Raw genomic sequence first — 26,490 nt, forward strand, 5'->3', positions numbered from 1 at the left:
TTTTGGGACTGTCAGGGACTGTGGGAGGAAGCTGGAGTACCCGGAGAAAACCCACACATGCACAGGGAGAACATGCAAACTCCATGCAGAAAAGCCAGGAATTGAACCCAGAACCTTCTTGCTGCAAGGCAAGAGCTCTACCAACTGCGCCACCACGCAGCCCTCAGCTTAACATAAAATATGAAATATTCAGTTGCAATCTGTATGTCTCAAACAGTGATGGGATTTATCTTTAAAGCTGGACTTTATTCAATACTGCAGCTAAATTTCTCTTGACGCTCTGCCATCTTTTAAACTTGACAAGCTTTATGCAACAGCTTTGAGCTATGCTATCAAACATTTCACCACAAACCAAGAAAACTCATTTTGTTATTTCTCTGGCTCGCTCTGACTGTTAAGGGCTTTGATATGCTTCACACGAACCAGCAGCTTTCTCAAGCAGATCCATCATTTTTTTTAATTTTACAAAACCTTGATTAACAAGACACATGTGAAGTTTCTTCCCCCCTAGTATATAATTTGAGTCCAGTCTTTCTATAATGAGCTTTTGTTCATTTACGCTCTGAACCTCCAAGAATTTTAATTCATCACACTTTCACAAGACTTGTCGCCTTTCAAAACTCTAAGCCGGTTTTACCGCTTTGCTCAGATCATGTCAGTTTATTAATGAGCACAAGCTGTAGACTGAGAGGAACTTTTTTTCTCATTAGTTTAAGCAAGAGAGATGATGCAGGTGTCTGTCACATGTACTTTGAAGTTCTCCAGCTCTGCGACATACAACGCTGCTGCTACCACGGCAGATAATCAACCATCGCTGACACTCCAAGGTAATAGAAATCTAAATTCTCATCACTTTTTATTCACTCAGTCATCTTTACTTTAGAAAGTAGTGACGCAGGTGAGTTACTTTACTCATAGCCAGTCTTGAACTCATACATCTAAATGAGCTGAATAGGTTGTTTAAAAGCTGAGGTGTTATGTTTCTCCTGCTCTTTTCAGATTTAAACATCAAGTCAATGTAGCACAAATCCAGTGGTTAATATACATTTTAAGACTGGAGGGGGTTTTTTGTGGTGCAAAGTGCTATTTTTAATATGTTTTAGTGGAATGAGCAAAGAGAATCACATCAGGAAGAATCTTAAAAAGACGAGAGAACATAGAGTAAAATTGCATGAATATTCATAGGAGCAGTGAATTATTAATAAACAATTTTATGGTCATTATAATAACATTCAGAGGAAGTGTAAAGTACATTTTTAAAACTTTAATCCTTCTCTCTCATCAGGAAGGCCAGCTCTGTCTTAGAATGCCCACTTGAACCAGTGCAGACAGGAGGAATCTAGCGGAAATAAAATAACATCAGAGTTGGACAAAGTTTTCAGCATGAATCTGTTGCTGAACAGGAGAGCTCCTTCAGTGACAGACTGCTGTGGGTATGAAACATCCTCTCCACTTCATGCTACCTCCTGCTTCACAAAATCCACCAGTGACACCTGCAGACTTGGAAGAGATAAAACAGTCCAAACATGGAAAATTATTAATATTGTTATTAACCAAAGAATAACTTTAAATGTTTTAAAATGTTTTATATTGTGAAATTTATATATTCTTTTTGTAGAATTGAATATCCTGAAAGAGATATATTTCAATCAGAATGTGACTTTTATACCTATTGTAAATTAGCAATATGTGATTTAACAATGTAATAATGAGAATTTCATATTAATATAGAAACGTATTTTTATGATTTTGAACAACAATTTCTATTTTTAAATACTTTTCCAACTTATTAATATTTCAAGTTGTAAATTGGTAAAGGCTAACCGTTTACTGACTTCTTAATTTATTAACTACATTTCCCAGAAAACCTTTGCGGTGAGGCCTACGTCATGCACGCTATCAGTTTCCGGTTGAAGTGTAAATGGATACATGACACAGTTGTTTGGAGGAAACGATCTTCGGGAAAACACTCCTCGGCTAAAACATTACTGACGGGAATTCGACATTAATCCCCGCTGACGGTGTCGTAAAGTGTCGGCCGCGATGGAAGCGGTCCCGCGGATGCCGATGATCTGGCTGGATCTGAAAGAGGCAGGGGAGTTCCAGTTTAGTCCGTCCGTGAAGCAGGTGAGCTGGGTGGGGAATGGAGCAACAGGGCTGAGGTCGAAAGTCAACCAAACTGGGATTATGGAAAACGAGATAATCCAGCCAGGAAGCTAGCGTTAGCTGCAGTTCTTCTTGGTAATTTATATGCGGCTTCGTGTGGGATAATAGAAATTTCTAGAAGGGGTATCCCAGGCTAAGCTACGTTATTCCTCTAGCAAACACGCCTTTGTTTGCTAACGTTAGCCTGCCAGTGAATAAGAAGGGAAAAGCTCCAACTGAAGTATAATTAGCTTACAGTAAACTAACTCTAATTTAATCACAATGACAATAGAAAAGGGCAAAAATAAGCATAGGTAAAACGATGAGACAGGCTGCTACCGCTGGTGGCCCAGTCAGCCTTCCGACAGGAAAACAGTAAACAGTGATCTCATTGTCACATGCACCTGAAGGGGTTTCAGCTTCACAACTAGACAATGTGTTTTTCTATAAAACCACCAGCATCTAAACATACAGGCCGCAACAGTACTGTTCACATTACAGATAGAGTAATGTTAATAATTAAAGTAGCCACAAAAGACTCCAGAATCAGATGAAACGTGGATTACAATTGGACTGAATGCTGTTTTCTAGTGTCGTCCCTGGCGCGTCAATAAAGTAGTGATTAAACTATTACACTGAATTGACATTCCTACCTGAAACTGATGAATCATCAGCTCTCATATGATTTAAATATAATGGGACTTTCTATTCCCGTTTGTGTAAACAGTTACCTGTCTCACAGAAGATTCTGGAGAACCCAATCTTTATACTTTGACATATTTTGCTGAAACAGCAAAAATATGTCAAACTTTCCCTATTGACAAATAAATGAAATCTGTACTGAAAATATACCATCAAAAATCTAATTACATTTTAAGCAGATATCATTTACATATCCCAAAAGGAGATGTGTCAATTAAACTACACATTTTAATGGTCACAATGAAGCAATTTAATATTATAGATAATGTGTGATATTTCTACAGGATAACCCTGAATTCAGCCTAATTATAAATAGAAGTAAATATGGAAGTATTGAGTGAAAGTTACATGAAATCAGTAAAAGTTCACCTCTGATCTTTGTCTTACAGACTGTGAGAGAATGTCTGTAATTACAATGCCCTTGATTTTAAGGTAACATTTTGGTGTAGGGAAAATGGTGTAGATGTTTTTATGTGTAATCTCTTATCATATTAACTTGTTTTTATTTTTGGCTTTTAACAAAAATGACCCTAAGGAGATGAGATTGTTTTGTTTGTTTCTGTTTTTACCCATCAAACAAAACAAAAACAAAAACACTCCAGGTCAAAATGTATGCATTCACTCAATTTGTTCCACCTTCTTCATATTTTATTTTTTATCACAAACAATTTTGTTCTAATGTCCCAAAGTACAATTATACTACAAAATACACTTTTTCTGAAGATTTAACATTACACCCCATTACATTTAACTTCTAGTTTTGGTGTCTTGTTTAGACTACTTGATATTTATACAGTAAAGGCTGGTTCGGACCTTGACAAGTGTTTCTGGATTAACAGCATATCCTAGATATACTCAGTGTAAAAAACAAAGCATCACTTTTCTCACATTTGATAGTCAAAACTAGACAGGATGTTCCTTGTTGTTGTGTCACTGGGCATTTTTCCACCAGCCTTGTGACCTTTCTGCATCCATGGCTGAATTAAAAGCTGAAGCAGCCATGTCTGTTGAAGATTATTTGTCTGCAAGGCTGTTTTCCCTCCTGAGCTGACTCGAAGTAGCTTCACTGCTTTACTTAGCAGCTAGTGGGGTGATTAATATCCAGGCAAAACAACATGGAAGAGAGTGTTGTTGCTTTTTAACCTTTATTAAAAGATGCAACATTAGTATTAGGACTGACTAACGGAAAAATCTTAAGATTAGCAATGATTCTCTGAGTTTTATGTGCAGTTTAATTTGTTTCTGTAGTTAAAATCGACTTTCTGCTTTCACTTTGTTCATTGTAGTTCATCCTAAAGAACTACGGAGAGAATCCAGACAACTACAACGAGCAGCTGAAGAAACTGGAGACTCTGCGGCAGGTGGGTAGCATCTAAAAGTTTCTCCTAAAACATACAGTTCTACTTCTTCTACCTCTGCCAGCTATAAACTCCTGGATGTTTAGATATTCAGTTTATCTATTAAGGAAACAATTGATATCTTGTCAGTCTATTTCTGCATGATGGACAAATAATCAGATCTATTGGCTATTTGTATGAAGACAATCAACAAAAGGAATTATTTCAAGGCTTTTTGTCATTTATATTCTCTTCTGATGTACTTAATAGTATTTTCCTATAAAAATGTAGCAAACTATGATTTATATGTTAGATAACTTAACTGAAAATAAATGCTGAAGCAGCTGAAATGGAACCAGTTACTTTTCTATAAAATACAGTAAGATCTTTGTTTACATGTTTTACAAAGCTGACTTTGTTCTTCCTCTGATCAGTCATTTAATGAGTTTGAAAAGCTACTTTTCTGCCACCATCTATCAGTTTCACCCTGAAGGTTCCCCTGAAGGGAACAATAATTTTAGCTCCGTACAGTAGCTAAAATTATCTACTGTAATTTTTATACAAGACTTTTATATACTTTTATGTAAGTATGCTATATCTATATTATATCAATATTCTTAAATAAAATAGGCAGGTTTTTTTTTTTTTTTTTTTCAGAGTAACTCCTATGTTTAACCAGGACTCGTAACCAGGACAACCAGGACAAATATGTAATTTGTTTTTTCATCAAAATACCTATCGCTACACAAATTACATTATGTCAGTCCTTATAAAACGTGTTTTGACTTCATAATCTTAATATATTACTGTTGTTGTAAACAACACTGGAAATGCTTCACGTTCCTGACCAGCTGACCTCTGTCCCAGTTTGCTGAAAACCAGTGTTTCACATAGCAGGAGCATTTATTAAAAATATTCCATTGTATTAAAATGCCAAAGTGGAAGAACAGAGGTGAAATGTGCAATTACAGATTCAACAGGTGATTTCAAATTAAACATTGGGAAGATACAGTAAGCCCTCAGATTATTCAAATGCAAATCAGCCTTTTGTTAATGTTTTGTTAACTGAAATCAAGCAGATAAAAAATAAAAATTAAGGGCCTCTTTGAAAGTTTAAAGAGAATAATCATCGACCTGCTGGTTCTTAGAAGGTTAGATTTACCTTTTCTGCTTCTGTTAAATATATGACTTCCTGTGAAGTCAACACTTCACCTTTTACTTCAAGCAGTTTGAGTAAAAGCAACTTTCAAACATTCCACTGGGACGATCTAACGGCAGATGATTGAAGTCAAATGTTCGGCGGAGTGGATGAATGATGTGCGCTTTGTTTAGCATCTCATCAGTTCCTGCTCTGATCTAAGTTGTAAATCACATCAAAATTGACACACCTAAAATAATGAGCTGTTTGCAAAGTCTTTAAGGGAATGATAAATGATACACAGCAGTATTACATCACAGCGCTGTCTTATGTAATGTTTTTAAGCTTGTAGCGGTGAGGGTAATTAGTTTTAGTGCTGCAGAGATGTATGATTTGTATGTGTTTCACAGAGTGCTGTGAATGTGACGAGAGATTTCGAGGGATGCAGCACCCTGAGGAAGTACTTCGGCCAGCTGCACTACCTCCAGAGCCGAGTGCCGCTGGGGGGAGGCCAGGAGGCGGCGGTGCCCATCTCATGGTAGGAACCTTTGAGCTGCAGACGTCTGACGTAGTCACACCTTAGACTTTGATCTGGATGTCAACGTCCCTTTAAATCTGTAGGCACATTGTAGGCAGATTTGCCCACAGGAGTTAAACAGAACAGTTTAACATGAGTAATGGTAAAAGCTGTAATGGTGCTTTTGTTATTGATTATTGTCTGACAGAGTCAAAACAACTCTCATTCCCCCTTTGGAAATTAATGAAAGCTCTCATTGACTGCAAGCAACTAATTATTATTTTACTAATTGATTATTCTGCAGATTAGTCTGACCGTTAATCAAATAAAAAAAGGGGACATTCTGTAAATTACTCATTTAACCAGTGAAACCCTGTTTAAATATTAATAGGCATGCAGATTCAAATAAACAAATAATTCCTTTACCTTTTTTAAATAAGACAAGAGCCATTTTATTGCCTAAAATGCAATAACATATTACTGCTTTAGTAAATTTGAACTTGGTGAACATAAAATAAATGCCATTTGAGGAGTTCTCTTAATTGGACTATATTTATAATGTCCAAATTGTCATAACTACTGCTCTCAATACTTTCAGCAAATTACCTGTTTTTGAGTCTGTATTCTCCAGTTAGCGATTAAACAATTACCGCATTTTCCGCACTATAAGGCGCACTGGATTATAAGGTGCATAGAATAGATGCTGCAGGAGAGCTGGAGTTACATTATGCATCCACTAGATGGAGCTGCAGTAAAGTGAATATCAATAAAACAGTCTGACTCCGGTCAGCGAGGAGAGCCTTCCGCGACTGGGCCGGGGCGTGGCCGGACGATGGTCACCCTTCTCCGTTCGAGCACAGCATGTTCGTGGAGAACGTGGTGCTACATGACCTGCAGACGACCTGATTCTAGACGGTCGGTAGGTAGATAGGTCAGTCAAACTTTACTAATAGATTACAAACCAGCGTTCTGACAACTATCCCAACATGCACCGCGCGCTTCTTCCTCTACAGGTGAAAATGAAGTCGGCAGCTGCTTACTGTAGTTGCTAGACTTGTGGTCCATATATAAGGCGCACCGGATTATAAGGCGCACTTTTGGCTTTTGAGGAAATTGAAGGTTTTTAGGTGCGCCTTATAGTGTGGAAAATACTGTACTAAATTACTTGCTGATTATTTCATTAATCTGATTAATTGTTTCAGCCCCTACACATGTTGTCATTTCTTTGCCTCAGAAAGCAAAGAAATTGTTTGAGTTTTACGTTGAAGCAGTTTACTTTGAAAACTTTTCAAACTGTGCTTTTAATTTCCATTCAGGACTGAAATTTTCTCTGGAAAAACGGTCACCCACAATGACATCAGCTATGAGCAGGCCTGCATCCTTTACAATCTGGGTGAGTTAACTTACTTGCTATAAGTCGTAGTTTTAAAGATTTTATAATTTTTTTATTCTAGGAGCAAATTAAACACCTCATATTTGAATTTTACAGTCCTCTTTAGGTAAAAGAAATTACCTGAAGAGCTGTGTCACTTCAAATTCATAATTTATACCCCGGGAAACAAGCTGTCTTGAATTTCTGATTTAAAGTTACTAGAATTTTTTTATGTAAAGAAGCCCATAAGATATTAAATTATTGCTTTAGGTATTTATGGGTGGCAATTATTGTGGAGCTGGCGATTTTGTTAAATAAATCCTTAGCATAGGATTTTACCCCCACTGAATAAATTTGCACAAATTAAAGGGTAAATTTTTCTGCTTTTTGTGGAATTATATCACTGTACTAAAATATTTATTTATTTTAAAGCATTTTATAAATTTAATATATAAACCATTATGAGTGCACTATTCTGTAAAGGAAAAGTTCTCATTTTTTAGCCTCATGGGATAAAATGTCCCAATTTTTTGTCTTTAAAACAGATACATATCTTGAATAACAACCAGAGTGATGCATTTCTCTGTTCCCAGGCCTTAAAATCTAATAAATGGACAGAATTTTGGTTAGAAAGAAAGAACTTGGACTTTGCTGCAAACATTTTATGTTTCTGGAAAGGTCGTTAGCCTCATGTTCAGGTATGAGGCTGAATTCCAGACTTCATTTTAAACCAGCTTTAAGTCCCGACACTATTACCACTGGTGTTGTACTACCCACAATGCACTGCATTCCATAATATAAACAAACAAACGTTCTTTTTTATTGTAAGTAGCCAATTGCAGTGGTAATCTAATAATCTATATGGTTTTCAGAAATCCAAGATGAATTATCATTTTTTTTACTGGTTTGATTAATTTATTATGTATTCAAGGAGCCGTTAAAGCATTTAATAATACGTATGATTAAACTACAAGCCAATTTACAATATAAATTAAGAGGCAAGTATGTACTGCAGGGAAATGTGGATCTGAGTGGATGTTAAGATGCATATATTCAGATGTTAAACCTGCTCCGACCTTTGTGTGGAATCTCTCCAGGAGCGCTGCACTCCATGTTGGGAGCCATGGATAACCGGGTTTCAGAGGAGGTATGGTGGTTCTCTGACAGAACAGCTGCGTCTGTGTTTGCTCTCCCAGAGTGACCGACTCTGCTGTGGTTTCAGGGCATGAAGGTGTCCTGCACTCATTTCCAGTGCTCAGCTGGAGCGTTCTCCTACCTGAGAGACCATTTCAGCCACAACTACAGCGTGGACATGAGCCACCAGATCCTTAACCTCAACATCAACCTTATGCTGGTACGTAATGTAAAGCACAGCAGGCCTAATTTCAGTTACACACAGAAACATGTCATCAGTCTGTTTCTGTTTCCCCAGGGTCAGGCTCAGGAATGCCTCTTAGAGAAATCCATGTTGGACAACCGGAAAAGTTTCCTGGTTGCCCGCATCAGTGCTCAGGTTCGGTTTTCCCTTGAAACTCATTATATTCCATACTATCGATGTGACCAATGATTTTAATGTTTTTAAGAGTTGACATGTGTTGTTGTGCTGTAGGTGGTGGATTATTATAAAGAGGCCTGCAGGGCTCTGGAGAACTCTGAGACAGCCTCCATGCTGGGGAAGATCCAGAAAGACTGGAAAAAACTGGTTCAGATGAAGATCTACTACTTTGCTGCTATTGCACATGTGAGTAGCCAGGGGGGGCATCCGTAAGGGTTTAATGTGATTTGTTAATGCACATACAGCCTTGGTATTTTGTTTGTGACCCGTTTCTTTCCCACCAGCTTCATATGGGAAAGCAGGCAGAGGAGCAGCAGAAATATGGAGAACGGGTGAGCTCAATATTTATTTTTTCTTTTGACGTTTTCTGCTGTAATAAAATACAATTAAGTCAAGAAATCTTTTTAAAAAATGCAACAATTTTTTATTTAACTACTTAATTTCTGTACCTTTGCTCATTATCAAAATTTTCATACCTATTTTTACAAACAAGAAATCAGAATTAACTCAAGAGACAGAGGTAAAATATTTACCATCTTTAAGTTCTTCAGTGTTCTTCCTAAAATCATCTTAAAGATGCACTGTAACGGAGCCCATCTGGGGACATGGGAGAAAAAAAATGTGGCCATGACTTAATGACTAACGATTCACTGAGTCATGTTTAATTTTTAAATATATTACTGAAATCATCTGTTTTCTGCAGCTGGCATATCTGCAGAGCTCTTTGGACAAACTCAATGAAGCCATCAAGCTAGCTAAGGTAAAGTAATTTTGCACATGGTGCCACTGTAACTTGTTTTAAAATTTATTTTACTATCTGAAATCAAACTTTTTTTTTTTATTGTGATCCGTCCAGGGTCAACCTGACAGTGTGCAAGAGGCCCTGAAGTTCACCATGGATGTCATCGGAGGAAAGTGAGCAGCGAATCTTTTGTTGATCACATTTTCATAGCATTTTGCTACTAATTAATTAAAAGATTTGTATTTCAATTATTTTGTTCCCAATCTCTAGGTTTAATTCTGCCAAAAAGGACAACGACTTCATCTATCACGAGACTGTTCCATCGCTGGAGACTCTAGCCTCAGTTAAAGGTAACACAAATGTTTATGTCAAGTAATGCATCCATGCAAACCTGCATTTGCATATGCTGTAGGTGTATATAAGTACTAACATGTGTATATAGAGGTAAGCATATTTCTGTGTGTTTGACTTAAGGTAGCAGCAATCATTAAACAGGTTTATATCTTTTGTCTGTTTCCTTTCATTCTTGATTTATTGATCTGCTTTATGTTTATGCATTTAGAATATAATCTGAAATTATTCACTAATGAGTTTTTTCTTTCTTGTTCAGATATATTTACAGTTTCTTTGCTTTGGTAACAATCTTTGTTTTTCAATATATTCAGTATCATGTAAAATAAACCGATGGAAACCATTATTTGTCCACTGCTGAAGCCACGGGACTCAAAGCTCTTGTGATTTTTGTTCTGGTTTTTCCATTTGTTTCCAGGTGCTCCGCTGGTAAAAGCTCTGCCGGTTAATCCGACCGACCCCAGTGTCACTGGACCAGACCTGTTTGCTAAACTGGTGCCCATGGCTGCCCATGAAGCATCTTCTCTGTACAGGTAGGCTCTTCCTTTGTGGATCTCTCGTGAATCTTAAGATGTTGTGAAACTAGAAGTTTATTGAAATTTTCAAGGATTAACATGGTTTAATGTTTCCTTTACTTTCTTTTAACAGTGAGGAGAAAGCCAAGCTGCTAAGGGACATCGTGGCCAAGATTGACAGCAAGAATGAAACCTTAGAGTGAGTGATTGTGTGATTGTATATAAGGTGGTTGTGGGAAAGCAGTCATTGACGTTTTTTGAAAAAATGCACATCTACAGTATGAACAAATAGGATTTGTTCATCAGATTCTTGCTGTCACATTTTATTTTTCTACATCAAACTGACTTATTATCTCCCTGCAGGCAGTTTATGGACTCGTTGGGCTTGGAGCCAGAGTCTGTTGACAACCTGGACATGTACAATCACATCCCGCCAGTTCTGATGGAGAAGTGTGCTGCCCTCAGTGTCCGCCCGGACACCGTCAAGAGCCTCATTCAGTCCATGCAGGGTTGGTAGAAAGAACATACATCTATATACCTCTTGAACCACAAAGTATAAAGTAGAGAATAAATATGTTGCTGTTTTCAGTCAGATGGAATGTCAGAGTTGATGTAAAATTGATAGAGCTAAATTCAGGGTAATTCTAGAGAAAGATCTGTTAGAAGTTGCTAAAGATTAAAGGCTGAGGTTCTCCTTCCAGTAGGACAACAACCCCAAACATGCATCAGGAGATACAAAGCAATGGTTCAAATCAAAGACTATTCATGCTTTAGAATGACCCAGTTAAAGTCCAGGGCTAGATTCAGTTGGAAATCTTGAGAATTGATGTTCCTGGATGCTTTCCTTGCAGTCTTGCTGAGCTTGAGCTGTTTTGGCAAAGAAAGTTTGGCAAAGATTTCAATCCCTAGATGTGAGGAACAGAGATTCACCCCAAAAGATTTCCAGCTGGAGAATGAATACACAGCACTCTTTGGATTTATTTATAGAAATGTTGCTGGAGATCATATATAATTTTTTTTCCACTATGCAAGTTGTCAATTGCATAAAATCACAATAAAATACATTATGTTTTTGGTGGAAACACGACAAAAATCCTGAGAAACTCAAAGCAGAGTAAATACTAAACACTTGAGGCACTCCAGATCTAATTAGCATGTATAAATTAACTTCCCATCTTTGTGTTTTCAGTCCTCTCGGGAGTGTTTACCGATGTGGAATCTTCACTGAAGGAGATCCGAGATGTTCTGGAAGGAGACGAAGCTGGCGAGCGAGCCCTTCAGGAAATGTGTGGCCCCACTGCAGCCGAGCTACATCCGGCTGCGCAGAGCCAAGCTCTGGCTGAGATTCAGAGAGACCTTGAGAAGTACATGGAGGCCCATGAGAAGGCCAGCTTTACCAACACAGAACTACACCGGGCTATGAACCTGCACATCAGCAACCTGCGACTGCTTGGGGGACCTTTGGAAAGTCTCAGAGAGGCTCTGCCAAGGCCCCAGCTCAGTGAAGGTGAGGGTGGAGGCACCAGTCATTCTGTCAGTATATGAATCTATATACTGTGATTGATATAAAATGCTTTACAGAGGAAATGGCAGGGCTGCAGCGTATGAAGAGAATCCTGGGAAAGGTTCATGAGATGAGGGAACAACGGGGGTCTTTGGAAAAACAACTCCGTGACCTCGTTCAAACGGATGACATCACCTCCACTCTTGTTACCACAGAGAGAGCAGACATGAAGGTACATTACTTACTTCTCATAAAGTACATCATTGTTGAACAAAATACTTAAAAAATTTATACTATCTTAATTTGTTTCCCTCCAGCGTATATTTGAGGACCAGCTGAAGAAGTACGAGCAAGTAAAGGTCTATATTGACCAGAACCTATCAGCACAGGAAAACATCCTGAAGGCCCTGACTGAGGCGAATGTCCAGTACGCCTCGGTACGTAAGGGCCTGAACCAGACCGAACAACAGTGGAACAGCACAGTCCAGGGACTAGTGGGCTCATATGAAGCCTATGAAGACCTGATGAAGAAGTCTCAGGAGGGAAAAGAGTTTTATGATGACCTGGAAGCCAAAGCCTCACGTCTGCTGGAGAGATCCAAGACCCTGTGTCACACCAGGGCAGAGGAGAGGAAGCCTCTACTGGAAAAGTAAGTTCTATTGAGAGGATTGCTGAAATTGTTTTCACACCTAATAGTGTGGTAGACTCAGACAAGAATTAATAAACAGGGCTGCTGCAAATGCACCCTTACTGTTTAGTAAGGGTATTTAGTATGTACTTAATTTGTACAGAAACCAAAAGCTTTGCTTTGCATTGCAGGGATAAAAAGCCCCCAGCGCGGCCTACAGCTGCTAAGCCCTCCCTCAAGCCGAGAACGTCTGATGTGGATTCTGGGTCTTCTAGCCTTGAGGATCCAGAACTGGCCCAGCTCAATGCAGCCATCATGGCCTTAGGGGGCGACCTGCCTGAGGACCTTCGAAGCCTCCCTCCTGATATTTCTTCCCTCCCTGCCACTGCAGGTCGTCTGCCAGGTCCTGGTGGCAGCTCCCTGCCTTGGGCTGGTGGTCCTGCTGCAGGCATTCCTCATTTCCCTCCCAACCTTCCACCCCCTGAGCTTCTGGCAAGAATTGCTCAGTTTCCCACTTCTGGGGGTCTACCAACACAGGGTCCTCTACCACGAGTGCCCCTCCCTCAGATGACTCATCACAGGCCTCCTCAAATGCCTGCCCAGCCGGTCGTGTCTGGTTACCGGGCGCCTCCTCCTCAGGCGCCTCAACCGGGCCTTGTTGCTCCAGTCCCTGTCCGCCCATCTACCACAACTGTGGACAGCATTCAGGCTCCCATCCCCAGCTATACCCCCACCCCGCACCACCCTCTCCCTCCTCCGGCCTCTAGTGGTTACACGGTGCCACAGATTGGAGCATATCCACACATGATGAATCACCCGGGAGCCCCCATTCAAGTCCCAGGCCAGACAGCTGCACCTCAGAAGCATCCACAGCCGTACCCCCAGCCTATTGCCCAACCTCTTCCTCAGGGGTATCAGCCAGGACCAAGGGCCGCTCCTATTCCAACTCAACAAGTTTACACCCCTGGATACATTCCACCTCAGCCTAATGTTCCTCCAAATTACCAGCAGGCATTTCCAGGTCAGCTTCATCAACACCAACAAAATGGTTTTCCTCCCCGACCTCAGGTACCGCAAAGTTATCAGGCTCCACAAAACTTTGTACCCCAGCAACACCCTCAGATGATGCCAGGCTCTATGCCGAGGCCTCCCCAGACTGCACATCCACCAACATCTTCAACTTCTCACCCAACACCTCCGTTATCTGCCCCATACTCACCCTATCCCAACCAACAGATGCCCCCTGGACTCGCTCACCAACAGATGCCACAGCACCAACAAATTCCAGTCCCTCCTGGTGCTCAGCATGTTCTGCCACACCCACAGATGCAAATACCAGGTGGTCACAGAGCACAGCTGCCGCCTACGAGTCAAACTATACCTCCTGTGTCACATAACTACATTCCCCCAAACCTGCATCCTCAGATGCCTCCTTCCTCTCAGCCACATGTGCCCTCTGGTCCCCAGGTCAACCTGCCAAGAGGCCCTGTTCCCCAAATGCCTCAGAATGCATTAGCTGCACAGCGTCAACCCATTCCCATGCAGATGCCAAGTCAACCCCAGCCTCACCCTTCTCATCCTGGAGGGGGTTGCTACCCTGGTGGAGCTCTAATGATGCCTCAGCAGCCTTTGGCACCCCAACCTGCATCTCTCCAACAACCTCAGGTTTCTCTCCCTATGACTCACTCCCAACCTGCTACTCTCTATCCTTCTGCAGCAGGGACAAATGTACCTCCAGGTGCCCCCCAACCACCCCCTGTGGTCGGCCCTCTCTCCCCTGCAGCTCCACACATGATTTCGCCCTGTCCTGGAGGCCCTGCAGTAGTGCCACCAACCAACACTGTTGCACCTTCTCCTTCTCCATCCCCGTCCCCATCTCCTGGTCCAGCCTCTCTGGGTATGACACCCACTCCTGGAGGCACAGTCCCACCCACTCTTCCCACCCCCTCTGGTGTTCCTCCGTCCACATCTTTGTTTCAACGCCAAAACTCTAGCACAGATGATCTCCTCTCCTCCAGCCCAGAGAGCCAACACGGAGGCACCAAGGGGCCTACCAACGTCCTCCAACCCACCAAAGCAGACCCTCAGGACGGGGAGCGTCGAAAGAAGAACTCCCAGGGAGTTCTGCTGATCCAGGGAGATCCGTACCAAGCCCCGGAACGTGTGGCCCGTCTTCACAGTGAACTGGGACATTATAGGGCCCAGGTAGAATCCCTGGAGCACCCCTCAGAGAATGAAGGAGGGGTGTCTGTACTGGACGCCCGTTGGAAAGAGCTGCAGGATCAGCAGGAGAAGGACGCCCGGCAGCTGTCCATCGCCATCGCCCGCTGCTACACGATGAAGAACCGCCACCAGGATGTCATGCCTTATGATTTCAACCGTGTTGTTCTGCAGTCTGGCAAAGATGACTACATCAATGCCAGCTTTGTAGATGACTTGTCGCCGTACTGCCCTCGCCTGATTGCCACCCAGGCTCCGCTCACCGGCACCGCGGCCGACTTCTGGCTAATGGTGTACGAGCAGAAAGTCTCGCTCATCGTCATGCTTGTTTCGGAGCAGGAGCTCGACAAGGTACCACATTTTAAAGCATAATATGTTTGAATTTAAGTGGTTTTCACATTTTCTGACCTTTGCTTTTGTACAATGTTTCCCAGGGAAAGGTTTTGCGCTACTTCCCCACAGAGCGCGGCCAGCAGCTCTCTCAGGGACCAATCACACTCAGTCTCACCACACAGAAGATGGCGCCGACCCATGTGGAGCGCATGATCAGTTTGCAGTACCGTGACCAAAGCCTGAAGCGGACCGTCGTCCACCTCCAGTTTACATCCTGGCCAGAGCTGTAAGAGTTTTACTAACACTCCTATGATGCTTTTTCTGGCTAGTATAATTCCTATTTTACAAACTGCTGGTTAATTTATCATGTTTAAAGATCAAAAATGAAAAAAGAATGAAGGAAGAAAAAAACTGGTTTACGTTATACGGCATCTGAAAATTGATCGGAGTGGATTAATGAAAAAGCCGATTGGTGCATCTCTGTTATAAATTTAACAGGACTTGCCTTTTCTAGTTTTGGGTTAGTTGAAATGACCAAAATAATTTCTATTTGCTAAATGCCAGCAAACATTGGAAGAATATTTTTTTAGATATTTTTTGTGACTTTCTATGTGTATAGAGTTTAAGCATTTAATTTGAATTGAATTTACCTTATCAGGACTTGTTTGGTGTTGTTTGAATGTAATGAACATGTATTACTCCTAATGACTCAAGGACTTGTAGATCTGTGTAATTGGAAAAAAAAAAGATTAGCTTAAGTTTCACATGATAAAGTTATTCAAACTAGGGATTTTTTTGTTAAATGTTTTGATCTTGGATAAGTCTAAGGTAGGTGTGTGTGGTTTGAAAACTTCCCTTGAAAAGGCTTAAAAAGTGAGAACCCTGATATATAAAGTTTCCTCCTTCTTGTGTTATTAGAGGTCTTCCTGACAGCAAGAGCAACCTGCTGCGATTCATCCAGGAGGTTCACGGACACTACCTCCACCAGAGGCCCTTACAGACTCCTGTTGTGGTTCACTGCAGGTGAGTTCTGAGTTATTCAGGTCAAAACACCAACCCACCATCTGATTTGTGTCTTCTGGCACACATCTGTGGTTGTTTTTCACACTGCAACATTATTTTTTTTATTTAATATTTAAGTTAGCACTAATATGAGCCGGTGCTCTTTCTGTCTCAGCTCGGGCGTCGGACGCACCGGCGCCTTCAGTCTGCTGTACGCGGCTCTGCAGGAGCTGGAGGCTGGAAACGGCATTCCAGACCTTCCATTGTTGGTGAAGAAGATGAGACAGCAGAGGAAGAACATGCTGCAGGAGAAGGTCAGATACCGAACTGGCAACCTGTGTTTGGGTTTTAGCTGTGATGTAGATCAGCCTCGCCAGGGAAAATTTTCAGTTTTATCTTAATGATCAGGAGTTCTAGATCAGTACTACTTTATAGATTTTATTACTTATTAAGTGTCGTTGATTATTTGTGTGTTTTCAGCTCCACCTGAAGTTTTGCTATGAAGCTGTGTTGAAACACGCTGAGCAGGTCCTTCAGCGCCACGGCATCAATACTGCCACCTACAGCAAGAACACAAACTCTGCAGCCACTAAGGTTTCTAATAATTCTTACTTTTTAAAAATTTCCATTTAGTTTTTATTGTTTTACTTAAAAATATTTTATTTAAAGCAGGGTTTTTAAAAGTGTGGGAGAACTAGGAATACTTCAGCTATATTATTACTATTATTTCTTTAAGCTTTTTGCTGTTTCTATATTTGATGTTCCATTATTACGTTTCACTGATGTCATTGGGATGACCTGCGTTAGCTATGCATAGCGCCACATTACATGATACATCGGTTGCCTTGTCAGTTATGATGGTAAAAATATAAACTAGATTCTGCTGTGACTGTAGTTTATTTAGTCTCCTATAAAGAAAAAATAAAAATCAACACTGGCAGTGGAGCATCGAGCAACACGTTTGAAAAGTGTGGGGCTTTTCGAACGACCCACACTTTGAAAAGCTCCTATTTAAAGCAACGTTTTTATTAGATTTTATGTTAGACTTGCAGAGGTTTTGCTGTCATAATTAACAGACCTCACTGCTTTGTGAGTGAGACAGTTAACGATCCAGATGTTGTTTACTTATTTATTTTGTAATGTAATGTGAAGATGAATCTGAAATGTTTCTGCTCGTGTTTTGCACCTCTTCATGTTTAAAGGAGTTCTGGTCAGCAGAGGTACTCACTTCATCTTCAGTAGAACAGAACCAGCAGTAATTCGATGGATAATTCTGCTGTATTTTTATATTTTTATCGTATTTTAACATTTGTCTTGTTTGTGGCCCTGCTCTCCAGCCTTACTCCAGACAGGAGTCCCAGCAGGACATCGTCCTCGGTGGCGATATGCCCATCAGCTCCATCCAAGCCACCATCGCCAAGCTCAGCATTCGACCGCCCAGCGCAGACCCCACCATGGAGGGCGGCGCCTCCTATGGCCCAGAGGAGCCTTTTGGGGTGATGTCACCAACCCTGGACTCAATGGGAGACGTGCAGCTGCTGCCGGACCCCAGTCAGCCTCCGTCGTCCTTAAGCCCGCCTCTCACCTCCCCGCCTCACTCTCCTCCACCACCCAACGGCCTCGACGGTCTCTCCCCATCGACTCCGCCTGCACCCAACCACCAGCCGCTCCCGGAGTCGGCACCTTCAGCTAGTCCGCCTCCTGCTTCTTCCGCTCCTGCTCCCTCATCACTGGAGCTGCTGGCCTCCCTGACGCCCGAGGCCTTCTCCCTGGAGGGAGGCGGCCGGGGGAAGCAGCGAGTCACCAAGCAGAACTTCCTGCAGCCGGCCGAAGGTCAAGGCATCCACGGGACGCGAGGCGACGATAGCAGCGACCCGCTCAGCAGCCTGGATCCGCTCTGGAGCCTTAACAAGCACTGAGACAAATCAAAGCTGCTGCCGTTCTCTCTTTTCACCACCAGGGGTCAGCAAAAGGCCTGTAGCTTTTCCCCCCCTAATCCTGCTTTTGGAGACAAACCTGAATCCTGGGAGCGTCAGAAACACTTTAGAGGAGATTACCAAGATGTGCCTGTTGGCCAGCGGTAGCAGAGAGATCCCTGAAACAAAAACACTCGCTTCTCTTTTCATCACTGGTGGATTCTAGGACCACTAGGATCACTATGCACTTGCATCTCTCAGATTGCTCGGTCACCTTTTGCTGCTTTTCTTTTTACGTTTTGGGACAGCTGTGCACTTCCAGCTCCAACATATTGGGCCGTCTGAAACGTATGCACTCCAAACTTCTTCACATGAGGCTGTGAATCTTTGGGCACGCGGGATGAGCTTGGCTAGAGTAGTTTTGAAGCTCCGTTGTCATGGTAACAGATCAGCAAACAAATTGGCACGTTTTAACGTTGATTTATTTCTCTGTAACTCTGTAAATACCCTACATAAAGTTAGTAAAGAAATCTTCCTTTACTGAAAAATCACTAATTGTTCATTGTTGTAAAGACATTCAATAAAGTAGAAATAATAAAAAGGTTTTGTATCAAAGCCTCTTTATTTGAAAATTAGTACAAAGTCTTATGTTTTTCTTACAAAATAAGTTACCTCTGTTACAACAGCCTGCAGAAATTTATCACAAGAGGCAGATTTTATTTGCTCTGCTTAAAGGTTTGTCCAGATGTGGAGATGAAATTATATTGACTGATTTCTGCAGGAACTGTCTGCATCTCTCTGCATCCACCAACTCTTGATATGGAGAAACTGAGAGCATGGGAAGGTGTTCGAATGAAGCACGGAGCTCATCAGTTACCAGGCAGAGTGCTGCTGAATATGGATTATTATAAAAGGTCCATATCTGAACCAAAACATTCATAAAAAGGCTAAGACTGAAGTGAACTTGCTCCTTAAAAAAATGTTTGGCATTTTGGTAAATATGAATATTTATCAAACCGTTTTTAATAGCTGCCACACTCTGTACCATCATTAACCAATGGAATGGAACAAGGGACAACGAAGAGCGAGAAAAATGTGGGTTCAACGCCTGAGATCATTTTACGGAAAAAGATTAGAGCCACTGAATTTTTAGAGGGGGGCTGGGGGGGCGGGGGGGTGTTCCCTCAAAATTGATGGATAAAAAAGTCAGAATGGGAACCTCAGAGCAACCGGCTTCAAACATGTTTGTTCTGTTTACGATAAAAAATTAAGAATTCTGAGTTGTTTCTCAAATCCAGGAGGGAAAAACGTCTGAATTCAGGTAAATAAAATTTACACTTCAGATTTTTTTTGACAGTTCTTTTGCTGAGGGATCTCTGAAGGTGACTTTTTGATTTTGTATCTTTTTTCACTTTTTTAATCAGTCTTTTTAGCCGGAGGGCTCTAAAGATAAGGATTATAAGGATTAAGATTAAAGCCAGACTTCTGACTTGTTTCTCCAATTGAGAAAAAAATTAATTTGGACAGAAAAATGTCAAAGTAGACATAAAAGTGTACTTTTATGTCTACTTTGATTACTTTTTGATTACAAAAAGTAATCAAATGTACTTTTTGATTTGTCTATCAAAAAGTACATTTGATAGAAAATTTACTTTTTGTCTATCAAAAAGTAAATTCTTCTTTTTTTTGGCTAAGAGTGTCTCTGGAGATAAGTTTTTTTTTCCAGAATAAAGTCAGAGTTCTGATTTGTTTCTCAAATTCAGAGGAAAGAAAGTCAGAAATTTGATTTAAGTAGTCAGTGGCCCTAATCCTCTTGTGTATAATTTCATTATCAGTCACATGTTTTTCTAATATTTAGCAGCAATAAAAACAAATCTCCAGAGGGTAGATGTATCCCTTTAAGGAAGACTTTACTTCAGATTATTTTTGTGTGCTTTGCGCCGTCATCCTACCTGGATGTAAATATTCTGTTCTCAGCACTTAAAAACATTTATATTTCCTAAAATGCCAAACTTCAGCTTTAACTCATTCACAGTTCTAGAAGGAAAACCAGTTAGAAAATAATATCAAAAAACAAAAACTACACAAATCTAATTCCAAAGCTTTTCTCGACTAGACAGCAGGAAACAAACGGACAAGGCGGCCACACGGCCTGGTTTCTGTGGGACGCAGGCGCCATTTGAGACTTCTTGTTTGAATCATAATTAGAAAACCCAAGTTCTCATAATCTGCGAGGGTCAGCTGCTTGTTCCCTGAATGTAAACACGTTGGCAGCGTCCCAGAGAAACCACAGCTTGCGTTACCAGTCCTGCAGATGTTGTGTGGGAGCCAAAACGCGCCCACCGCGCTTAACTGGAAGCTGACGTTAGCAAAAAAAAAAAGTGCATTAAAATGTGTGAACATATCAAATAGAGTCAGTTAGTAGTGCACTCAGTTCATGTTGTGAGGGAATAACGTGGCTGGCCTGAGGCTACATTCAGAAGACACAAACTGTAGCTGGGAAGATGGAGAAAATACATTCTGGATTTTCTTTGCTTGGGAAGTCGATCATGTGACGATGTGGATTACATTCTCAACAGTTTTCTAAACTGCAAGCGAGGAGATCAGGGAGCATAACTTTGATTCCTTTTATTCAGTCTAATGAATGATTCTGGGTTAAAAGGGATCGATAAAAGTTGCTCAGGTTTAGAAATCTGAAACAAAAACGTGTGCAGAGAAATACAGATTTTTTTTTTCTTTTTGGTCTAATGAAAGCGTTTTCCTGATCTGTAAATCTGCAGGTAATTCAAAGAATGCAACATGGAAAACTACCAAGGGTTTAGTTACATTTTTATACAGCTTGACCTCTCTAATGTCTGACTGGCTCTCACAGCAACACTCCCAGCTCTAAAGAAGTTTAGTTTTTAGTAGCGGTCAGACATGCGGGTCTGCAAAACTTTGACTCAAATTGCGATTCCACTATAATTAACATTTTTAAATATTTTACCCTAGTCTTCATGCCATGAGTGGAAGCAAATTTGAACTGAGCATTTATGATGCAGGAATTACTGTAAAACATCACAAAGCTTGGCATTTTGAAACCATTTTACAGATTAACGCGCTTTGAACATCACTTGTAAAATTTACCTCCACTCTGTTAAAGAGTCTGCCAGCATTTCCACATCCAGCTTCTTTAACTTTTATTATCTAGAGTCTTGCAGCCTGACTGAATCAAAATTCTCGTTAAATTGCTTCTTCCACTTTCTAGGCTTCATTTTTAAACACTTTACTAACGTCCCAGTGCATGTCAATGATTTAGTTCATGGGGACCTAAAAAAATGACCAAAATGACATGTTTTCTTTTACACTACTATTGGGAAGAAAAATGATAAAGTTACTGAGGTTTACTTTGGGTTTGAAAGTCTGGATGTGACCAAAAGAAAGTAATTCGGTAAAATAACCTCAGAAGGCGACACAAGCGTAAAGAAGGCGGTGAGAACTCGTGCACAACATCATCAGTCAACAAAATTCAAGAATGGAGGTAGCCTGATGAAGGAGTAGCGTGAATCAGACCCCGCCCCCAGCCCCGCCCACTCACGCAGGACTCAGAGGCAGTTTGGACTCAACGCCTCCAACACTTTCCAGCTTAATATTAAAAGCGAACAGTTTTAAAAAGTTGGCTCAACCCGGCCAAACAAACAAACACCTTCCTCCATTTAAAGTCATCATCATTTCCACTTAATATTGAAGGTTAAGAGTTGGGATTAGCCACTCACAAACAAACTGTTACTTAAAAACATATTGCTAATAAATAATAGATTTATACATATAAAAACATCCTCCACCGGAGGTTTACTTTTTACAGTAATCACCAGTTCTCCCCCCATCCCGACTCACACACACTCACACACTTCCTCACAATTCAGTTCTTCCTCTCAGAAGGTGTTTGCTTGAAAAAAAGAAGAAAAAGGCTTGGATTAGGTTTCATTCACACAGACACTCTCGCATAACTCTGTTCATCCCAACAGGCTGCAGAACTGTGACTTCATTTCCTGTCAAGTGAACGGCACAGCAGGAATATTTAAAAAAAACAACAAAAAAAAACTGATAAAACAGGAAACTGCTCCATCTTCCTCATTCAGAGGGTCGGATCACAGAAGGTCCCATCCAAGTCAGCAGCATCCAGGGCAGAGCGACGAAGCAAACGCACAAGCTCCCATTTAAAATGAACAAAAAGACGGGGAATGATGGATTTGATTTCATATCCCATGACCCTTGTGATAGTTTTTCCTTTCTCAACATCTGAACTTCTGATAACTGATATGGAAAAAAAAAGGTAAGATGATAGAGCCGAGTGAGTGTTTCCCACCCGGTGCCAGCTGCCCATCTTCCTCAGTCCAGTTTCTCCAGCACTGAGGGAACGTAGACCAGGCTGAGCTCGCTGCCGAAGTCGCAGACGATGGCGGCGTTGTCCAGCACCAGCAGCTGCCGGACGCCCTGACCGTCGCCGCTCTGGCTCAGGTAGACGGTCTGCAGCAAGTCGCCGAAGTTCAGGTCCCAGAAAGAGACGCAGCCCTGGCCCCCCGTCACCAGCAGAGACTCTGAGATCACGCCAAGACTGGCCCCACAGCCAACCTCCTGGTGAGCACAAACAACCAGCTAGAATCAGGATTTGTTTTTAACCTCGCCTCTTACAGGTTGGCAGCAGAAGTCGACAAGTGGTTAAAACAAATGTCGTTAAACCAACTGGTGGTAAAATTGCATGTATCCATGATAGAAGCAAGAAATCTAGGCAAAAATGCTAGACAGCACGGGTAGATTAGCAGATAGTTAGCGGTAGCATCAACAGCCTTGAGTCATTCAAACTAATGCCAGACAAGAAGGTCCTACCACGACAAAATTTAATGTAGTGTAGGCCAACTATCACAAAAACAAAAGAAAAAAAAATCAACAATGAATTTAAGACATTTTAAGGCCTTAACCTTTTTGTTTCACCAAGTCAAATTTTAGGACATTTTTAATGCCACCTTGAATTAAATTTAAGACAGAAAGACCTATAAATAGAAGAATGGTTGGGAGAACTTGCTGCATTACAACAAGCAATGCAAAAACTTTGAACTCGGCTTTAAGCTTCTCACTTCGCATTTGGCTCATTCACCCCCATAGAGCCGAGCGTAACGGTTTTTTGAATCTAGCCTTATATTTGCTGGCAGGAGCAGCAGAGGTCAGCCAGTGGCCAAAACGAATGTTGTCCTCACAACTGGCGATAAATTTGCACTTACATTATGGAGACAAAAAAGCTAGCTAGCTAGCAACGGTAAATTAGCAACTACTTAGCAGTAGCCTCACTGAACGCAATGAAGATGTTTGCAAACGACTCAAACTTTTGTCTGACAGAAGAGTCCCAGAGGCAAAAATGACATTAAAATATTCTGCAAAACATATTTTCTGTGGTCTTCTTTGTATTTCTACTGTTACTTTCTGCGACCCGTTCAGTACCTGCTGTATGGAGTACAGTTTGATGCCAGTGCTGCGGTCCCAGATACAGATGAGGTCATCCAGTCCTGAGCTAATGACACAAGAGGTAGTGCAGACCAGGGATGTGACGTCGCCACGGTGACCGTAGACGTGGCTGACGCGACTTCCTGTCAGGACATCCCACAGGCAGATGGCGCCGTCCTGCCCACCGCTCGCTAGAACCATCGTCTGATGAAAAAAATAAATGATTACTTTTATATTTGTTTTGAAAGATGGAGTATTGAGGGCCTTGCTACGATAATAATAATAATAAAAAATGATATAAAATTAAGAGAACAAAGTCATAATATTACAAGAAACATTTTTTTGTTTTACAAGAATAAAGTTAAAATATTACGGCTTTATGCTAGCAATATTACAACTTTATTTTCGTAATAATGACTTTATTCTTGTCCTATTTTACTTCATTAATTCATTCATTCATTCAATTGAGTCATTTCATACTCCATTGTCTTAGTTTTGATTACTTTCATAAAAAAATCATAGAAATATTATCATATAAATTAATAATGTTAAATGTTGAAACTACTTACAGTGCTTTAAAAAACAGGAACTACATGATGAAAAAAAAAATGCATATTTTGCAGAATATAAAACTATACCCTGTTTTATACAACCTGAATCACATTTATTTTTCTATAGTCAACAGTTGTAGACTAAATTATGTCAGACTATTTGGTGTTCTAGCCATTTGATAGAAGAGTAAAGATGTATTGTTACTGACCTGGTCAATGTAGATGGCTGTGATCCCCCCAGAGTGACCCTGCAGGGTAAAAAGGCAGCAGGAGTCCTCCAGACGATAAACCTGACCAAACAGTACATAATAAGAGTTTTTGTTTCCTTTTCTGTTGCGTTGTACAAAAACAGAGAAGCCAGCAACGTTTTAAGACAATGTGGTAGTAAATTGTATGAGGTTTGGTGTTTACCCTGACTGTGTGGTCCTGGCTGCCGGTGACCACCCTGCCTGCGGCCGCTCGCAGCACAGTGATCGGCTTCTGGTGGGCACACTGCACAGAGCGAGTGAGCTGACAGCTGATCAGGTCCTCGCTGCTGTAACAGGGAGTCGGGGGCATGCTGCCTCGCCCCGGGGCACCTGAAGGCATCACAGCAGGGATACTTTCTCTGTTACTGGAGCTTTTCATGGCCATTTCTGTCTCAATGTCTAACACAGAAGTTTATTGACATTTTTGAAGGAATCTGTATCACATTTACTAATCAAATATCCTAAATAGTGTCACATTTCAGGTCAAATGAATATAAGGATCACCTCACCTCTGTACTGCAGCAGACCCAGAGGTTTGTTAATCTCAACAGTGAAGAAATCTAACGACCCGTTGAGTCGCGCTGCCACGATTCTGAGGAGAACAGAAAGTCAGAACAGATATCAGAACCTGATGCATTTCTCCCACTTTTCACATCCAACTTTAAAAAAATTCAAAATAAGCAAAGAGAAATAAATTGATGCAAAAAGAAAACAGTTTTTAAATTAAATAAACAAAAACACACACATCTACATATAGATGTTTATTTTTGTTTTAAGAAAACCAGTAAAAGATCTGAGTTTTTACCTGTTGTTAAGAAACGCCAGCGCGGTGATACCAGAGACTCCATCTTCATTGCTGCACCGCAGAGACCCCTCTACTGCGTCCCACAGCTGGAACCACATGAAAAAATTCACTTTATTTTAAATGTTGTTTAGTTCTTAGTCTTAAATAAAAAGAGATCTCTAATTGTTGTTTACTTCAAAGTAGGGCTGAAATGACTACTAATCAGAACTGATTACTGAAATAATCGCCAACTAATTTAGTAAATGGTTCATCGTTAACTGGAGCATACAGACACTGCAGAAGGCCCAGTGCTGAAGGACACACTCAGAGCACTAATCATGCCAAAACTGTACAATAAATATATACAATTTACATTTAAGATAAAAAAAAACAAAACATTCTGTGTCAGTAAATATGTTCTACCCAAAACTAGGGTTAACACTACAAGAGATTTTTATTGCCTACAGTCATCAGCGTCTACAATAACTCTTGAATTAAATGAGCCATAACAACATTTAATTTAGTTTCACACACCTCCAGTTTGCCGCTGCTCCTCCCAGCAGCGATCAGATTCCCTCTCAGCTCCATGGCCCACACGGAGCTTTCCCAGTCTCCAGCGGACTGCGTCCCAGCCCCGGCAGCCTGGTTTGTGGGCCCACATGCGTCCCCCAGGCTCAGGCTCCTCTGGAGATGTGTGGCTGAAGGAGGCGAGGAGGAAGCGGAGGAAGGAGACGGGTACGTAGACGGCGACGGAGGCTCATGCTCCATGTAGGCGCGCTCCACCAGCCCTCCGAAGTCGAACCCTTCTCTGGGCGGCGTGGCGAGGTTGGAGGGCGGCTGGGAGGTGAAGTTGGTGTCGATGAGCGGAGTCAGGTCGGGCTGGTCGGTGAAGAGAGGCGGCCGGGTCGGAGCGGCGCGACGTCTCAGCGGGTAGCAGTCGTCCTCCGATGCCCCGTCACAGCTGAGGTTCGGGTCTCTAGATTCACAGGCGCAGTCGCACTCTGCAGTCATCGTGTCCCAGACGTCTCGCTGCTCCCAGCAGCCACTGCTGCTGCATCGTCTTAATCTGCAGAGAAAACAGAACAATCAGATGGATACGAAGAGAGAGCAGCCTCTGTCTTCCTCTAAGAGGTCACAATAAATGGGAGGTAAGATGGGAAAAGCCTTCAAACTGCACTGATGTGAAAACTTGGCCTGATATCAATATCGCTGTTCAGGCAGAGATGGTATTTTCCTATACCGAGTATTTGATATATTTCACTATGCGCTGCATCACTATCGTCACATGATCAACCTCCTTACCTCCACCTCCAAAAACAAACAGCAACAAGCTGGCGAAAAATATCAGTTAATTTGTCCCAGTTTTATTAATCGGACCAATACCGACATGTTAAAAATGACTAATATCGGTTAATACTGATTTTGATGCATCCTGCAAATAATCTCTTA

The 26,490-nt window shown here is 41.4% G+C and overlaps 2 protein-coding genes across 7 annotated transcripts in view; one reads left to right on the plus strand and one right to left on the minus strand.

The window, feature by feature from the left end:
* The first annotated feature begins 1,885 nt into the window (after positions 1-1,885).
* On the plus strand, positions 1,886-18,612 carry ptpn23a (protein tyrosine phosphatase, non-receptor type 23, a). Its single transcript, XM_008430896.2, has 24 exons — positions 1,886-2,127; positions 4,134-4,208; positions 5,733-5,860; positions 7,156-7,232; positions 8,309-8,358; positions 8,434-8,565; positions 8,644-8,724; positions 8,821-8,952; positions 9,051-9,098; positions 9,470-9,526; positions 9,623-9,681; positions 9,779-9,858; positions 10,278-10,392; positions 10,508-10,573; positions 10,738-10,883; positions 11,564-11,881; positions 11,956-12,110; positions 12,196-12,527; positions 12,698-15,077; positions 15,161-15,345; positions 15,978-16,082; positions 16,237-16,375; positions 16,542-16,655; positions 17,399-18,612. Exons 1-24 carry the CDS (start codon positions 2,044-2,046, stop codon positions 17,978-17,980), a joined length of 5,640 nt encoding a protein of 1,879 aa, XP_008429118.1. The 5' UTR covers positions 1,886-2,043; the 3' UTR covers positions 17,981-18,612.
* Positions 18,613-20,612: 2,000 nt separating this feature from the next.
* The window catches only part of scap (SREBF chaperone), a 28,591-nt gene continuing 22,713 nt past the window's right edge, over positions 20,613-26,490 (minus strand). For all 6 annotated transcript variants that reach the window (XM_008430899.2, XM_008430898.2, XM_017309704.1 and 3 more), the window contains 7 exons: positions 25,576-26,107; positions 25,063-25,148; positions 24,767-24,849; positions 24,421-24,587; positions 24,219-24,299; positions 23,456-23,662; positions 20,613-22,594 (listed from right to left, as the gene is read on the minus strand). In XM_008430899.2, coding sequence (XP_008429121.1) covers positions 22,349-22,594; positions 23,456-23,662; positions 24,219-24,299; positions 24,421-24,587; positions 24,767-24,849; positions 25,063-25,148; positions 25,576-26,107 — 1,402 coding nt within the window. In that variant the 3' untranslated portion in view covers positions 20,613-22,348. The remainder of the gene's footprint in view (positions 22,595-23,455; positions 23,663-24,218; positions 24,300-24,420; positions 24,588-24,766; positions 24,850-25,062; positions 25,149-25,575; positions 26,108-26,490) is intronic.

The sequence above is a fragment of the Poecilia reticulata genome, linkage group LG16, assembly GCF_000633615.1.
Source record: "Poecilia reticulata strain Guanapo linkage group LG16, Guppy_female_1.0+MT, whole genome shotgun sequence".
Lineage (NCBI taxonomy): Eukaryota > Metazoa > Chordata > Actinopteri > Cyprinodontiformes > Poeciliidae > Poecilia > Poecilia reticulata.

Coding starts and splice junctions, on each gene's coding strand:
- ptpn23a (XM_008430896.2), top strand. CDS start 2,044: ATGGAAGCGGTCCCGCGGATGCCGATGATCTGGCTGGATCTGAAAGAG. Junction 5,861..7,155: donor GCGGCGGTGCCCATCTCATG/GTAGGAACCTTT, acceptor ATTTCCATTCAG/GACTGAAATTTTCTCTGGAA. Junction 10,884..11,563: donor CCTCATTCAGTCCATGCAGG/GTTGGTAGAAAG, acceptor TTGTGTTTTCAG/TCCTCTCGGGAGTGTTTACC.